At 40.9% G+C, this 16,946-nt stretch overlaps 1 protein-coding gene across 1 annotated transcript in view; it reads left to right on the top strand.

The window, feature by feature from the left end:
* adam19a (ADAM metallopeptidase domain 19a) overlaps positions 1–12,308 on the top strand; it is a 59,709-nt gene extending 47,401 nt beyond the window's left edge. The window contains exons 15-23 of the mRNA XM_088346799.1: positions 2,268–2,376; positions 3,957–4,161; positions 6,225–6,302; positions 6,592–6,700; positions 6,774–6,915; positions 6,995–7,088; positions 7,172–7,387; positions 8,452–8,630; positions 11,497–12,308. Coding sequence (XP_088202925.1) covers positions 2,268–2,376; positions 3,957–4,161; positions 6,225–6,302; positions 6,592–6,700; positions 6,774–6,915; positions 6,995–7,088; positions 7,172–7,387; positions 8,452–8,630; positions 11,497–11,542 — 1,178 coding nt within the window. The 3' untranslated portion in view covers positions 11,543–12,308. The remainder of the gene's footprint in view (positions 1–2,267; positions 2,377–3,956; positions 4,162–6,224; positions 6,303–6,591; positions 6,701–6,773; positions 6,916–6,994; positions 7,089–7,171; positions 7,388–8,451; positions 8,631–11,496) is intronic.
* The last annotated feature ends 4,638 nt before the right edge of the window (positions 12,309–16,946 follow it).

Here is a 16,946-nt window from a genome sequence, read left to right as displayed (position 1 = left end):
TTTGGGTGGCAAATTCCTATAGAAGCCTGGCTCACAGGTAGAGAACGTTCACAATCTGCAAAACTTTGGCTGAGAAAGAATACTTTGTTACCTTGGACTGAATTTATAATATAGAAGTAAGCATAATAACGTTTTCATAAAACTTTACCCCAAAAAATTTTGGGGGCAAAAATTCTATTTCCATCTCCAAAGGCCTACTATAACACCAACTAAGTGGTTAAAATAAATGTATTTTTTGTTTTTATATATCTGGGTCTTACAGGGTTAAGTGATAATAAATCTTATTAAAACCAAGCTGCACCTAGTGATTCACAGCAAGAGAGAATGTAGAGTACCGCAACAATTTTAGCAACCTACGATGATGTTGTCGTCTTCTAGCAGTGTCTGAATTGGAAACAAAATAGACGAGATGAGATCGGTCAAACATAAAACAGGTTTTGCTAAAACAATAACAAAAAACATGTACAAAATGGGCAGCACAGCGGCGCGGTGGTTAGCGCGTGTGCGGCACAGTTCTGAGGTCATGGGTTCAAATCCAGCTACCAACCTTCCTGTGCGGGGTTTGTATGTTCTCCCTGTGCTTGCATGGATTTCCTCCGGGCACTCCGGTTTCCTCCCACATTCCAAAAACATGCATGTCAGGTTAATTGGTTAATTGAGCGAGTGAATTGTCCGTCCCTGTGTGCCCTGCGACTGGCTGGCAACCAGTTCAGGGTGTCCCCTGTCCACTGCCCGAAGATGGCTGGGATGGGCTCCAGCACCCCCGCGACCCTACTGAGGATAAGCGGTGCAGATAATGGATGGATGCATGTACAAAATGTGTTATAACGATCAATAAACGTATAGAGTATAGGGGAAAACGTATGCGTTTAGACTGGGCAGGTCAAACATACGGACATGGCCCGTTGGTTTAATCGGGCCCACCATAAATTTCCGAGGATGTCAGAAAAAAAAGCAAGTCTGTAGGTAATTTCTGTCAAAAGTTATGAGTTTTAAAATGAATGTTAAAAAAATGTTCCATCCGGCTACCAGGGGGCGTAAATGTGGAAAAGAGCTGACGTTCTGTGCGGCTAAAACTTATCATGTATTTCTTTTTTTATTTATTTCAAACCAGTCCGACAATTAAGGCAAAAATACAAACTAGAATTTGTATGGCTTGGTGGGTTGGTTCAAGTGTAAATTTGCATTCAGTCAACTCTTAAACCAGTTAACACATTCAATTGCGAGCATAAAAATATGTTTTCCCCATTGTTTGTGAATAAATACGTTGTGCTTAGAAAGCATCCCTTGTCCCCTGTATAATGGTATGATGGGGTAGGCTACTAATGTTGGCTGATTGATCAAGCATAGTCCTTAAAATATAGGCTCAATGTTTGGAGTTTACATTATTTTACCGAGAACAGGAAGTCTGGATCTGGCCCCAGAGCCAAATTGAGTTTGACATCCATGGTTTCAAATAATGTTTCAACTCCAACTTGTGGCACCATCAGGCTTTTATTGTTTTTTTAATCTTGTGTCTTCGATTTTGTTAACAATTTTATTAGTTGATAACTTGCATCCTGATTCTATGACCAAATCCCTTTATAAGATCTCACGGATCAGACAGACGACGACTACAAATGTGTCATGTTAAGAAAGTTTATTTAGGCATGAGGGAAACGAGAGAGAGGGTCTTGGAGTGAAGAGAAATCTTGAAGTGGAGATTTGGGACTACCTTTAAGGAAAACTTAAAAGATGGAACAAAGAGGAAATCGAGTAGGTAAAACACAACTTTGGAAGACGGGGGATAAAGAGAAGGCAGAATGGTAAAACAGGTCCAGGTTCAGAGTCAAAAGCGCAAACAAACAGAATCCGGGTGCAGGCTTTGCAGACGATCTGACAAAGGTAGGCTGTAAGGCCCTGCTTTAAATACAGAGCTTGATTGGCAGGGAATTCAGAACAGCTGGTGGTAAACAAGAACAGACAGGTTGAACAGGGTGCAGTGACAGAGAAGGGGAAGTGATTGGTGCTGGTTATCGGTCGAGAGAGATCTCATGACACAAGATGCTGCTTACCACTCTGAAATTTACAGATTTATGTTTTTTTATTATATCCTGTATAAAATCAAGTGCAAGTTTATGGGTTTTTTTCCCCCCCAGAATAGTGATTTCAAGTGATTTTGAACCGTTATAATTTGTATCTTATTGACAAAATGAATTTGGAGGATTTTGTCATTTGTTGTTGATAAAGTAGAATTTAAATGACTTGGGCCATGCCGTGTTTTCCAGGTGCCCGTCCGGCACACGATGCCTGCTTTGAAGACGTCAACGCGGCAGGGAACGCTTTTGGCAACTGCGGAAAAGATGAGCGTGGAAACTATGTCAAGTGCGCAAAAAGGTGAGCACAACATCGAGTCAACCAAATCTAAGAACAGGCCAAAGTGAAATGATGGAGCGGACCTGGACAAGGACTAAATTGCATCAACGTTTGTCAGATTATTTTCTGTTGTCCGGTCTGATTGGGACGACGAGTGAGTGCACTTAAGATGATTTGCGGGCGGGCCCAAGAGTTTTTCCACATTTGCAGTTGCTTTTTTATAGGGTGGATTGTACGACTTTTCTTCTATAGCGTGCCACTAATGAGCAATTTAGTTATGTTAATGAAGCCCCGGATTAAGGAGGTTGATTGCTGCGCCGCCCGCAACGATTATGCAGCCCCACAGGACTTGTTAATCGGCACGATTGCATTCGCAGCCTGCGTCTGATTAGAGGAGACAGAAACGCACCGCGATCTCCTCAAATAAGCCGTCATCGTTGCATTGGTTGCGGCTTCATAGTCCTGTAATTTTGAGCTTTTTCCTTCATCTCACCTTGCGTCTTTGAGGGTTTGGCCTCTTTAGTTTGCATATACATATTGATTATATTATCAAGAGTTGAGTACCGCAAAAATGGTCTGAAAATGGCGTTTTTGGAAAGCTGAAAATATTAAGTAAAGTGAGCTAATATATTTGTCATTAAGTCAAGATTATTGCGTGAAGGATAGTCTTTATTTTTTTTCATTTAAATTCATTTCAGGAGAAAGTTAGATTAATTTTTAAGGCGCTTTACCTAATTTTGAGCTTTTTTTTGCCGGCTTGTGTCATCATTGCAGCCCCAGTATGCTCGTTCGTGATAGAAGTGCATGTACGTGCATTTCTTGAAGTCGCTCAAACTCTTTTTTTGTCAACTTTGGCCTCCACTCTTGAGCACTCCCCCTATTCCCAATTCCTCCTACCTAATTTTTTTATGCCCCGAACAGATTTGCTAATTGTAAGATGAAAGCAGATAGTCACAGTGGAAAATAAAATATAAATGCTCTTTGAACTCAGTTGGGCAATTTCATAATTAGTAAAGAAAATATTTAACTTTCAGCTTTTTTAAGGACACCCTCAAACAACTTACTCCACATTTAACAAAGCTTTATATACATTTTGTTTAATTGGATCAATTTTAGGGCAGCACGTCAGCGCAGTGGTTAGCGCGTGTGTGGCACAGTTCTGAGGTCATGGGATCAAACCTTCCTGTGTCGAGTTTGCATGTTCTCCCGCTGCTGGTGTGGGTTTACTCTGGGCACTCCGGTTTCCTCCTTCATTCCAAAAATATGCATGTCAGGTTGATTGGGTTCAAATTTTCCCTCGATGTGAATGAGCGACTGAGTTGTCTGTCTCTGTGTGCCTTGCGACTGGTGGGCAACCGGTTGAGGGTGTCCCCAGCCCACTGCCCAAAGATGGCTGGGATGGAGTCCAGCACCCCCGCGACCCTACTGACGATAAGTCGTGCAGATAATGGATGGATGGATCATTTTTTGTGTGTGTGTGTGTATGACTTCAGATGGGTAAATAATCACTTTTAAGGTATACACTGCATTTTGTGATGTAATTTTGATTTTTTATTTTTTAAACCATTTATTTTTGTGGGTTTTAATAACCTGCATTCCAGTGATGCCAAATGCGGCAAGATCCAGTGCCACAGCGCCGCCAAGAAGCCCAAAGGCACCAACGCTGTGTCCATCGATACCACTATCAAAACGGGAGGCATCGAGGTTAAGTGCCGCGGAACTTACGTTTACAGCACCCAGGACGGCCAAGGTGACCTACCTGACCCGGGCTTGGTAACGACAGGCACCAAGTGTGGCGAGGGCAAGGTGAAGCACTGCTCATTTAACAAACACTTAGCATGCTTTGAGTAAAAAAATGTACTCTAATGTAGTCACACCCCATTTAGTGACAGGATGTTTTGCTTTTGTTTTGTTTTTGTCCACACACACAGCACCGTACCCTTTCTTTTGTATGGGCCCAATGCGCTGAAGGGAAATACACCCGTAAACTTTTTATTTGTAGTATTTTGTCATTTTTGACATTTTTTTTAAACTGCAAAATGAGCTTCAACGATCTTAAGTACCCTAGTTTTACGACTATAAATCACACTGGGTTATAAGGCGCACCCCCCCAAAAAAATGTGTCATATCTTTTTCATACATAAGCCACACCGGACTGTAAGGCGCTACAGAGAGAACGTCAACAAACAGTCAGATAGTTCAGTCAAACTTCTTAACCCCTTAACCTTCCGACGGCTCGCAAAGAAGCAAATACGTGTCTCAGACACGTACGGACACAGTGTCACCAATCACTCAAATGCGTCATTCCACATATCATTAGGAAGGTTCAAGTCTTGGGTTTTAAAAAGTGCCAACAATTTCTAAGTTTCTATTTTCTTCTTCGCTGACAACTGTGTGGACAGCAAAGTAAGAATTTCATTGTGCAGAGAAATGTGGGTCTTTACTGTGCATTAAATGAATTGAATTTAAAAATAGACTCATCACAGAAACATCAAGATCAGTCTGAAACAAGGAAAATATGAAGCCAAAGTCGTCTTGCAGCCATCAGGTTCAATAATAATACGCAACCATGGTCCTCCTACACCCGTGAGTGGAGTAAATCCAAACGTGTAAAATATTTACACACGCTGTAATGCTGACGAATAAAATAAAAAATCCCCCAAAAAGCATCTGCGTGGATAGACGTTGCTTGTTGCTAGCTGTCTGTTTAGCCCCATAATTCCTGTTTACAGATACAGACTAGTAAAACATGTTTTCTCCATGTTGTAGACTAACTTAACGCGTGATTCACATTCACCTGTCTCGACCAATTGCAGGCTTTGTTTTGCCCCGCTTTAGCCTATGCGAGTCTGAAAATGCGTTATTATTGTTTAATCAATGTTATCAAGTCATCAAACATCACATGGTGAAATAAAATGCACTGAAAAAATTAACTTGGGTCTGGAGAGCAGGTTTGGTGGTTTTGTTGAATTTGGTCTTAAACTATATGGTGTGGCTCTCCCCCCCGAAAAAACAAGAAAATAATTTTCTTACAGCTCTTTGGATCAAAAAGGTCTCCGGTCCCCGAACCTTGAACTAGCAGTTGGCAATTGTCTGCTCTTCTGTTTGTGTTGATTTTTTGCCTTCTTTCTTTATGTTGGATCTTTTTGGTCTAACACCTCTGGAAACTGTGAACAAAAAGTGGTTTGTTTGCACACCCTGCTCAGGTGGGAGAGCTTTGTTTTTCTGACTTGATGGAAACACACTTACGCAGGGTTACCGCAGAGCCTTAAAGTCTTAAAAGGCACATATTATTCTAAATATTGGGCCTCATTTGGCATTAAAATGTGTTACATACAATTTTCCAAAGTCTTAATAATGTGAACACATTAGTAAGATTTATATTTATTTGAACTAAAAAGAGTAAGTAATATATTTAATATTCTTTTTTAAAAATCAACCGATTATTGTTGTAGCAACATGCCGTGACCACAATAACGGAACTATCAAAACAATGATGTGGTTTCAGTCGGGGCTTTCAGAGCAGACTCATGTCTTAAATTTAAATACAATACACATAGCAACTTCAGACAGAGACTTTTACTTTAGAACATGGGAAAATGTATATAAAATGAGAAGTGGCTGTCCGACGAACGTTTTTCGCCATGGCCAGAAGCTGTGCCAGATAATGTGTTTGAGGCACGATGTACTGTGTGCAAGAAAAATATTCATATATGAGTGTGTGTTTGTATGTATATATATTATTTTTATTTGTATGTTGTTTTGTTTTGTCGAGTTTTTTGGTTTTAAATTCAATTTCAACAGGCATTAAAAAGTCTCAAAATTAACTTGCCTTAAGCTGTAGGAACCCTGTTATGTGATGTTCGCAGGTGTGCCGGGACCGCCGATGTCAAAACGCATCCTTTAGCGAGCTAGAATCTTGCATCTCACGCTGCCACGGCAACGGGGTGAGTACACCAAAGCAAATACGACAGTCCCACCCCTTGCACCCAATTGTAAGAAGTGCAAAAATCGCCAACAAGGAGACCGATAAAGAGACGCCATGCAAGATTTATGAGCCTGTAAAGCTGTGGGGTGGCCTTTTGCTGATAGTGGTGGCTGCAATGCTGCATGTTTGTCTGCCCCTTATCAGCTCATCCCAATTTGCTGGTGTGCATGTGCTATAAAATTGTCACATGGATTCACACTGGTTCTCTTTTTTATTTCCTGTCTTGACTGGACATGACCTCTCTGTAGGTGTGCAATAGCAACGGCAACTGCCACTGTCATCGGGGTTGGGCGCCCCCATTCTGCCAGAAACCGGGACTTGGAGGCAGCGTGGACAGCGGCCCCGTGCAGTACGATAGTGAGTTTCCGAACAAGCAAGCACTATTTGATAAGAGTAGAAGCTGAAGGTCACCTTTCTTTCGTGTGCTCAGGCCAGGTGGGCTTGGTAGTAGGCCTTTTGTTTGCCTTCCTGGTGGTCCTGCCCAGCGTGTTGCTGCTCTTCTACTGCTACCGGATCAAGAACTCTTACTTCCACAAGTGGCTTGCACAGAGAGAGAAGAACAAGAGCAACAAGTAGCAAATGCAGTTTTTCCCAAGTTGCTCATTTGCCAGCACTCATAACACTCCCACTATAACGTCTTGTCACGCTCAGGATCCAGATGGAGAAAGCCCAGAACAGCCGTCTGAATTCGGCCTTTCACCTCAAGGTTGTCGGGCCGATGGGCAAAGCCAACAGCCCCAAGGGGGTGCGTTTATTTGATTTTGTCTCATTTAATCTGAAAATAAATCAAGATGGAATTCAGGACGTTTGTTTTTATCCATTCTGCAGCTCTCTGCCAGCAGCAAAGAGGTTCTTCCCCTGCGACCAGATCCTGCGGCAGGCGGCCATCAACCCGTCAACATTGTGCGGCCCCTGCGGCCTGCTTTGTCCACTCGAGCAATCAAAGGGGCCCGACCGCCCCTCCCGGCGGACCATCGCAAATCTCCGCAGAGACTGAGCCCGCCCAAAAAGCCACTGCCCCTCAACCCCACGCGATCTCCACCGGTGAGGCTGCAAAAAACACAAATTTTGTTTTCCACTACTAAAAACGCAATAGTACTGTGTGGATACTGGATAGTAGTGCGATGGGAATTTAGCCACGGCAACTACGTTGCAGTATACATCACCCACCTGAAGTGAGGGGCACTTGATGTACATCCAGCCTAGGGGTAACAATGTCCAACTGAGTTCAGAGAGCCCTCATATTTTTTTCACCGTGCCTATCTGCTTTTATCTTTTTGCAAAGCAGTTAGGGCTGCGGAACACATTAAGTAGAAGAGAAAAGAGGGAGTTGGAGAGTGACCTTATGCTCGTCACCGCAGTTTTTAGTTAGTGTAGCAAGTAAATGCTGAAAGTAAGAAAAGGCCCGTTTAAGGACAATATAAACACCAAGAAGAACTCTCAAATAAATGAAAAAAGGAAGTTTTTATTTTCAAGGTGTCAGCGAATAGTTCCAAATTAAACTAAGTGATAAATTTAATTGCATTGGAAGACTCAAATAATTTAGTCACATTTTTTGTGTGGAATCCAATTAATATCTTGATGAATGAGAACAAATGATACAAAAGATATTTTACATTTTAGGGGAGGAGAAACCCCACAAAAAGGAACACTGGGAACAAAAGTAGCACCAAAACAATTTTTTTTTACTACCAGTACCTTAGTACCTTGTTTTAACATTTTGTTACACTGACGTATAACATTAAGTATTTTTTATGAGTTTGAGGAAACAATTCCTGTTTAAAAAGAAAAAATATTTCTATGTCAAGTTCATCAGGTTAGCAGAAATGGTATAGGTTTTGTTTTATGCAATATGAACAACATGGGCACCTATGCAAATAGTGCAGCTCTCTACGTATGCTGATATAGGCAAAAATCTTAATTTGTAGTGACCTATGAACCTGTCTTATTCGTGGAACGATGTGTCATTATATTTTCACAGCTTTTGCTTGGTAGACCGAATTAAACAGGCTGACTGTGTGTTTCCCATTGGCTTTAGATTGCCAATCCCGGTCAAGCCCATTCACTCAGTTAGTCAAGGTTTCCCTTTTCTATGTTTTCTTCCCCAGCCTAGACCTTCTCCCTTGCCCCCTCAGAGGCCCCTACCTATTAGTCCATCCAGAGGAAGCTCCCCCCTGAGGGTGCTTACCTCTAAACCTCCACCGAGCCTCCTGGTCATGAACCCTCCAGCAGGAGGACTCAAGCCTACCGGCAGATTTTCAGGCAACCTTCCACACAAAGCTCTCAGGTGAGCATTTTGAGCCTTTTTAAGTACACAGTGTGAAAAAAAAATGACTTTTACATTAAACATTATATTGTATTCATAAGATAAAATAAAACTATCAATGAAGGTTTCCTCTGAAAGTAACATTTTTATTTGACTTAATTCCATCTATGGGTTTTCACAGGACTTAATACTATTTTGCGAGATTTTCAAGGTATAGATAGAGTAGAACCATGTCATTTCATCAATAAGGGTTAGGTCGCTTGTTAAAAAAAATCCAAATCATTTATTCAAAATAAGCCAATTGTTTAGCTTCATGAGGATTGCAAAATGTAAGTTTTCGCACTAAAGGTGACCTGATGTAGACGAAGCAAATAGGTGTGGCTCATTAAAGAACACCTAATTCATCATGGCATAAACAACTTTGTAGCAATGATGGTAAATAATTGCTGCGTGTTCTTCAATCTCTGCTTCAAATGGCGCTAATGAAAGCCATAGGCCTCTTGTCTTGCTACAATCGTATAATCCATTGGTACAAAGTCAAATGGAGGGAAGAGCCAAATAAATGTTATTTTTTTCCTAAATTACCCATATGGCCTAGTGCAGTTGTCAGCAACTACTGGGTCGAGGACCGAGACAAGGCCACACAGAAAAAAAAGTTATCTTTTGATTGTACTGCAGTAGTCGTGTATACACGTTTTTTTTAACCCCCTCAAATGGTAATATATTACTGTATTAATCGACAAAGAGCCCTGATAACATATTCTCAGTGTTGGATGCAACGGGTATCAAACCCCAATTACGGCAGTGAAAGTGCCAAACCACTTTTTCTCAATAAATGTAGATGACATAGGAAAAGGCAGTATATTTTCATCTCATCATCACACTATTTTCACTCACGGTGTGACGTTGTATAACGTAATGGAGCATTATTAGAAACAGTTTAGCCAAAACCACGTTGTACAAAGGGAGTTATGATAGTGCAATGATTAGATGAAATCTAAAACCGTTTCCCATATCAACTAGATCCCTAGTGGTCTAATGATTACACAGTGGATGTAGTTAGTCTTATTGTAATTGTTATTGTTAGTTTTTCTAATGTTATTATCAGGCCGGCCGCGAGAACATTGTCAGACATTTAACCGGTCCGTGGTACAATAAAGGTTCCCGACTTATTGAAAAGCTAAAAAAAAATATATTCCAATATGATCAGGTAAATAAGCAATATTTTTCTATTGGCTCTGTCGGCAATCTTTAATTTTCAACAGGCACATTAGACAGATCTTCTTAATATAAGATAAAATCCCCATTAGATAAAAATGGAATATAATAAGCCAGTATTATTCAGGCCCCATCAGTAACCTATATTTGAGATTTTAGCAAAAGTGGGCCAAAATAACTGTAAATACACAATATAGTAGTAGTTTTACTAAAATTTAAATATAATTCACTTCATAAATAAAGTGCAATGAGAAATAACGTTCAGTGGTAACAAATACACAACAATTTTCTGGTGTATGATACAATAATGAATTAAGATTATATCAGGGGCAGCTTAAAACCTTCTCTGGGGCCGGATGTGGACTTGACTTTGAAATGTGCTCTCATAGCACATAAATGCCTTGTCCTGGTACCCTGGTGTGTTACAGAAGCATGAGGAAGAAAGGTTATGGAACTGAAAACTGTCATGATTACTGATTGGAATCACCTGTGCCTGCTCATTTGGCACCAACCACTGCGGGTTCTGATTGGCTCCCTGTCCCTATCTAAATCCAGTCCTGTTACTACCCTGTGGTCAGTCCGTACTGTCAAGAACCAGAACAGGATAGGGACCCAAACGCGCGACATTCTCACACTAGCCTTTTATTTTATGGGAAATGGGGAGTTATGCACGTCAGGCAGCAGTCTGGCGTGGAAAGACAGGAAGCCAGAGAACGACGAGATTGATTCTAATTGCCCGAGCAGATATCGAACAGATGGGGTCGATACAGGACGGGACAGACAGGATTGATATTGAAAGAGGATATCGAAATTAAACAGGACAAACTAGACGGGAATGAAAACTGGAGAGAATAATAAACAGGACGAAAATAGACGGGAACGAAAACTGGAGAGAATAATAAACAGGACGAAAATAGACGGGAACGAAACTGGAAACCGATATTAAACAGGACAAAATAAACAGGAACAATACCGGACAGGAAATACCAACAGGAAATCAGGATCAAGTCAGAACCCACGTCTTGAGGGACAGAGATTCGTTGACGGACTGTCAAAGAAAGAATGAGAGCACTGGGCTTTAGTAGACGGAAAGGCAATCTGTCAATGAACCGCAGCTGGCGCTACACGGGCGGGGCCAATTGGGTGTCATGGCAACCATGACAAAAACATTAAGATACATTTATCTCTCTTCCTGGAAAAGCTTGATCTGTGACAAAATTGTTGTTGAATTAAAACTTTGAAGAAAATTAACTTGTATTGAAAATAATTAGGGCAGTCTGAATGGGAAATGGGGCGGCACGGTGGCTGAGTGGTTAGCGCGTCTGCGGCACAGTTCTGAGGTCATGGGATTAAATCCAGCTACCAGCCTTCCTGTGCAGAGTTTGCATGTTCTCCTCATGCCTGCGTGGTTTCCTTTCACATTCCCAAGAACACGCATGTCAGGTTAATTGGCCAGTCCAAATTGACTCTGTGTGCCCTGCGACTGGCTGGCAACCAGTTCAGGGTGTCTTCTGCCCACTGCCCGAGGATTGATATACGGGGCTCCGGCACCCCCGCAACCCTATAAGGATAAGCCGTGCAGATAATGGGTGAATGAGCAATGCCACTTATTACAAAACGTATTACAGTTCTATCTTTTTGTAATTGTGTTCCATTGTTTGTGTGTCAGACCGGTCCCAGGTGCCAAAACCAACACGGGCTCACCCTCGTCGTGAAGCCGGCCTTCTTCTTCTCCCTCCGAATCCTTTTTTTGTTTTTGCACTCGAGTACGTTGGCGTGTTGGCAGGCCGCCAAGCGCTCCCGGCACACCAGAGAGCAGGACTGCATTTCAACAAAAGTGAAATCTTTGCCCATGTGACTGAGTTTTGCACGGTGAACTCTTAAACAGAGATGGACAACACCGCGTTTTAGCGCAACATTTTTCCATTACCGTCTTTTTAAACGTGTTTTGTGTACGAAAACCGTCGCCTTGTTTACGATTTTGTCTCAGATTTGTGTTCTGTGCCAAAGATCTCTTCGTGTATGTGTGTTTTTGCGTGTGTGTGTAAGGGGTGAGATCCATAATTGCTTGAAAATCTTTGCTACGAGACCACTCGTTCACGTGAAGCCATTTGAGCATTTTCTTAATGACGAAGGTAAACCTGTAGCTGGATATCGCCCATACTGAACAAAATGCTCCAACATCACACCGAGCAATAAATACCACTTTTTTTTGTATCTTATATTGGCGCTTCAGTTGCCAGCTCCAGAGTGCTCTTTTTTTTTCGCTCGGTTCTATTTTGTGCTAGCTGTTTTATATTTTGGGAGACAATGCAGAAGAGGCTCAGATGCTTCTTTTTACCAGTGTTTACACGTCTACCCGTATACTTGACGAAAAACCCATGTCCCCTATACTGTTTTTTCACATACAGGTTTTGATTTAAATGTGTTGTGCTTTGTGTCACCACTTTTGAAAAATGTTATAAAATATTTTTTACAAAACTTTTGTCATTCTCTTTGGCCAAACGGTCAATGTCGATTACTAATGTGTCAAGTTTGTGAGGTGTTGCTTTTGGGATAGATAACAACGCTTCAACGCGTATCATTAATTTACAGTGGCTTGCAAAACTATTAGGCCCACTTGAATTTTGTGGTCTCTTGCCACATTTTAGACTTCAAACATCAAGATATAAAACTGTCATTTCTTGTGAAGAATCCACAATAAGTGAGACACAATCATGAAATGGAACACACTTTATTAGGTATTTTAAACTTTTGTAACAAATAAAAAAGGATAATGTGGGTGTGCAAAATTATTCAGTCCCATTGAGTTCATACTTTGTAGCGCCACCTTTTGCTGGGATTACAGCTGCAAGTCGCTTGGGGTATGTCTCTATCAGTTTTGCATATCGAGAAACTGATATTTTTGCCCATTCCTCCTTGTAAAACAGCTCGAGCTCAGTGAGGTTGGATGGAAAGCGTTTGTAAACAGCAGTTTTCAGTTCTTTCCACAGATTCTCAATTGGATTGAGGTCTGGACTTTGACTTGGCCATTCTAACACCTTGATATGTTTTTGGTGAACCATTCCATTGTAGCTTTTGCTTTATGTTTTGGATCATTGTCTTGTTGGAAGACAAATCTCCGTCCCAGTCTCACGTCTTTTGAGGTCTTCATCAGGTTTTCCTCCAGAATGGTCCTGTATTTGGCTCCATCCATCTTCCCGTAGATTTTAACCATCTTCCTTGTCCCTGCTGAAGAAAAGCAGGCCCCAACCATGATGCTGCCACCACCATGTTTGACTGTGGGGATGGTGTGTTAATGGTGATGAGCTATGCTGGTTTTACGCCAAACATAACGTCTTGCATTGTTGGCAAAAAGTTTGATTTTGGTCTCATCTAAACAGAGCACCTTCTTCCACATGTTTGGTAACTGTAAACAACACTTTTAAGAAATGGCTTCCTTCTTGCCACTCTTCCATAAAGACCGGATTTGTACAGTATACAAGTGATTGTTGCCCTATGGACAGGTACTCCCACCTCAGCTGTAGACCTCTGCCGTTCATCCAGAGTGATCATGGGCCTCTTCGCTGCATCTCTGATCAGTTTTCTCCTTGTATGTGCTGAAAGTTTAGGGGGACGGCCCCATCTTGGTAGATTTGCAGTGGTCTGATACTCCTTCCATTTCAATAGTATTGTTTGCAAAGTGCTCCTTGGGATGTTTAAAGCTTGGGAAATCTTTTTGGATCCAAATCCGGCTTTAAACTTCACAACAGTATCTCGGACCTGCCAGGTGTGTTCCTCGTTCATCATGATGCTCTCTGCGCTTTAAACAGACCTCCTCGACTATCGCAGTGCAGGTGCATTTATACAGAGACTTGATTACACACAGGTGGATTCCATTTATCATTGTTAGTCATTTTGATCAACATTGAATCATTCAGAGATCCTCACTGAACTTCTGGACAGAGTTTGCTGCACTGAACGTAAAGGGGCTGAATAATTTTGCACACCCACCTTTTCGTTTTTTATTTGTCAAAGTTTAAAATATCCAATAAAGTGTGTTCCACTTCATGATTGTGTCCCACTTATTGTTGATTCTTCACAAGAAATTACAGTTTTATATCTTGATGTTTGATGTCTGAAAAGTGGCAAAAGCTCACAAAGTTCAAGGGGGCCAAATAGTTTCGCAAGCCACTGTATTTTGTTTGTTTCTTCGTGGCTTTTTAGCCGGGCACGGCACAAAAACATCAATGATTAAAGGGACAGTGTGTTCTGAAAATACAATAAATAAAATAGCTCACCGGTGATGGGTCATTGGGATTTCCTAGGAAATTTGTTTTCTTACTCGCATGATGTTTTCGTGGTTGACTAAGTCTATTTCAACAATACTTCTTAATATCACAAGCTGGTTCTAACGTAATAACGACATAGTAATTAAATGATAAGTTGGTAATTTAGAAATGCTATCAAATTGGTAGCTCTTCGCACCAATAGGTAACATGAAGTAAATCTCAGCTTTAAAAAGGTTGGCAAACCCAGCACTATACAAAACGTCATCTAGTGGTCAAATAAGACTCACTGTCCCTTTAAGCAAAGGAAAAACTATCTGCACACAGCTGCACAATACTATAATATACTGTAAAACAATCATGTGTCCAGGAGTAGTAGGTTGAAGCAGAAGCTTTTAAGTGCCTACACCTATTCCATTTTTTTTCTTGCAGGAAAGACAAATTCTTTATCAGAACAAGAAAACTAAACCCTACCTCACAAAATAAATTTATTACATATACATTACAAAAATATTACATTTTTTCTCACTGGTTTTATTACCTGGAGTAAATTTGAGATTGTGCCTGCTTGACAAGCATGGATTTAGACCAAGGGAGCTCATAACGTACGTCACGATCTACTGGTGGATCCCAGAGGTCGTGCTGGTAGATCATGGGAAAGTGTATTCAGTACTCTGTATTTTTTGGGACACGCTGCCATCTAGCAGTCGAATGCAGCATTTCAGCATGGAGGTCAATGTTGCTTAGCAGCATTAGCAAACTGGAGAACTCCAAATGTCGTCATTAAGAGGCGTAATTTATAATATGTGCTTTTCCTTATGACGTAGTAAATGGACAGTGTGTTATATTTAATGCCTGCTAGTGGTCCAAAAAAAATTATTTGAATACGAAGTAAAAATACACGAACTGTCTTAACAATGTTTTTTTTTTTTTTTTTAAAAGCATAGGTCGAGAAATTTGTATTTATTTTACCTGAGTGGAATCACTACTTGAGTCACTAACATCTTTGTACTGTTGTTGCTTGCTGTGGCAACAGTGCCATCTAGTGGTCAAATATTACGCACTATTTAACACTACACACTAAATTAAATTACCGGTACATCAAAATTAAATTACTGTTTAAGCGTTTGTTGAAATTTTGAAATTTGCATGAATAACCACGGATGTAAATATTTTGGAACAGTTTGAGTACAGCAGTAAAATGTTACTTGTTTTTTGCAAGAGCATTATTGGACAAAAACAATGGCAATGAAAAAATAATTGACTCAAACTGAGTCATGGTCTCAACTCATTAGCTACACCGCTTATCCTCAGTAGGGTCGCGAGGGTGCTGGAGCCCATCCCAGCAATCATCGGGCAGTGGGCAGGGGACACCCTGAACTGGTTGCCAGCCAATCGCAGGGCACACGGGGACAGACATCTCACTCGCTCATTTACACCGAGGGACAATTCGGACCGGCCAATTCACCTGAAATGCATGTTTATGGAATGTGGGAGGGAACCTGAGTGCCCGGAGGAAACCCACGCAAGCACGGGGAGAACATACAAACTCCGCACAGGAAGTCTGGAGCTGGATTTGAACCCACGCAAGGAGGTTCCCAAGACATGAACTGCGCCGCCGTGCTGCCCCTGAGACATGGTGTTGATATTCATTACAGCTTGACTGTTGTATTCAATGCTTTTATTTTCATTAAACGTACATGAATCAAATCATGTACGCGTGCATTGAGAAGTATTATCAGCATTAAAATACACGAATTGAGAAGTTTCTCTTAGTGCAGACTACTCTTAAATCTCAATTTTTGACCTGGTCATTTTCTTAAGATGCTCACATGCTGAAAAAGTACAATTACCCAGGATGTAGAAGCTAAACTTGTTTGGAATGTGAAAAAGTGATGTTTAAAGGTATATTGTGTAATATTTAACCACTAGGTAGCCATGTATTGCATACCTGTCAAACTCGAGGGCTCCATGCCCTTACAAACTGTTGTATTTTCCCTTACAAAACACAAAATAATCTTACACCTTATTTTTTTTCAAACGTGTTTATTTATGTAGTTTAACGTGTTATATTGTACATGTGTTTCGTTATGTATATTGTTAATTAACATTTTGTTGTGAGATACTGATTTGCTCGTAATACAATGCATCAAAGCAAGTGAGCTGTTCGAGAGCCGGCTCTCTTTAATGAGTTGAGCCGAAAAAGCCGGTTCTCTAAAAAGAGACAGACTTCTTTTCACTACACAACTACCACGGAATGATGCATAATGGGAAATCCCCAGGCGGCAGACGCATGCGCAGAGTAGCATCAAACCGCTCGCTTTGTTTGCAACGAAATAAACGATACCGATATCGAGGCTACTGCGGCAAACTCGTTTGACTTGATTGATTTGCCGTTTCGTGATAGTCGGTGTGTACCGGATGATACCCATAATTGACAAATTTGCGTTTTTCCGTACAAATTTTCTTGTACGTCGTACACGTCTTATAATCATAATAAAAGTACTTTGTACGGCAAAAACGTACAGTATGTAGTAGTAGTAGGTACGGTAATGTCTAATGCGAACGAAAACCAGTGCCAAATGAGGGCAGAGTAGCAGCAAGATTCCAGACAAACATGGCAGTGACCACTAGGTATAGACTCCGATATGTAACAGAAATACACATTCCTTGATTTCTTCATAAAAACAAACATTGATGTGATAGTTCATGTATTCTTATCATCACTACTACTATTATAACCATTATTCAAATCAATGTTTTTTACTGCAGAAGTTTTATTTGTACCAAGAGGAGGCACAAAATATTAAACACTGTCCCTTTGTAAAAAAAAAAACTACCTCGAGCGCGC

Source organism: Urocampus carinirostris, chromosome 11, assembly GCF_059441175.1.
Source record: "Urocampus carinirostris isolate Australia breed hairy pipefish chromosome 11, RoL_Ucar_1.0, whole genome shotgun sequence".
Lineage (NCBI taxonomy): Eukaryota > Metazoa > Chordata > Actinopteri > Syngnathiformes > Syngnathidae > Urocampus > Urocampus carinirostris.
This window is presented reverse-complemented; position numbering and strand designations above follow the sequence as displayed.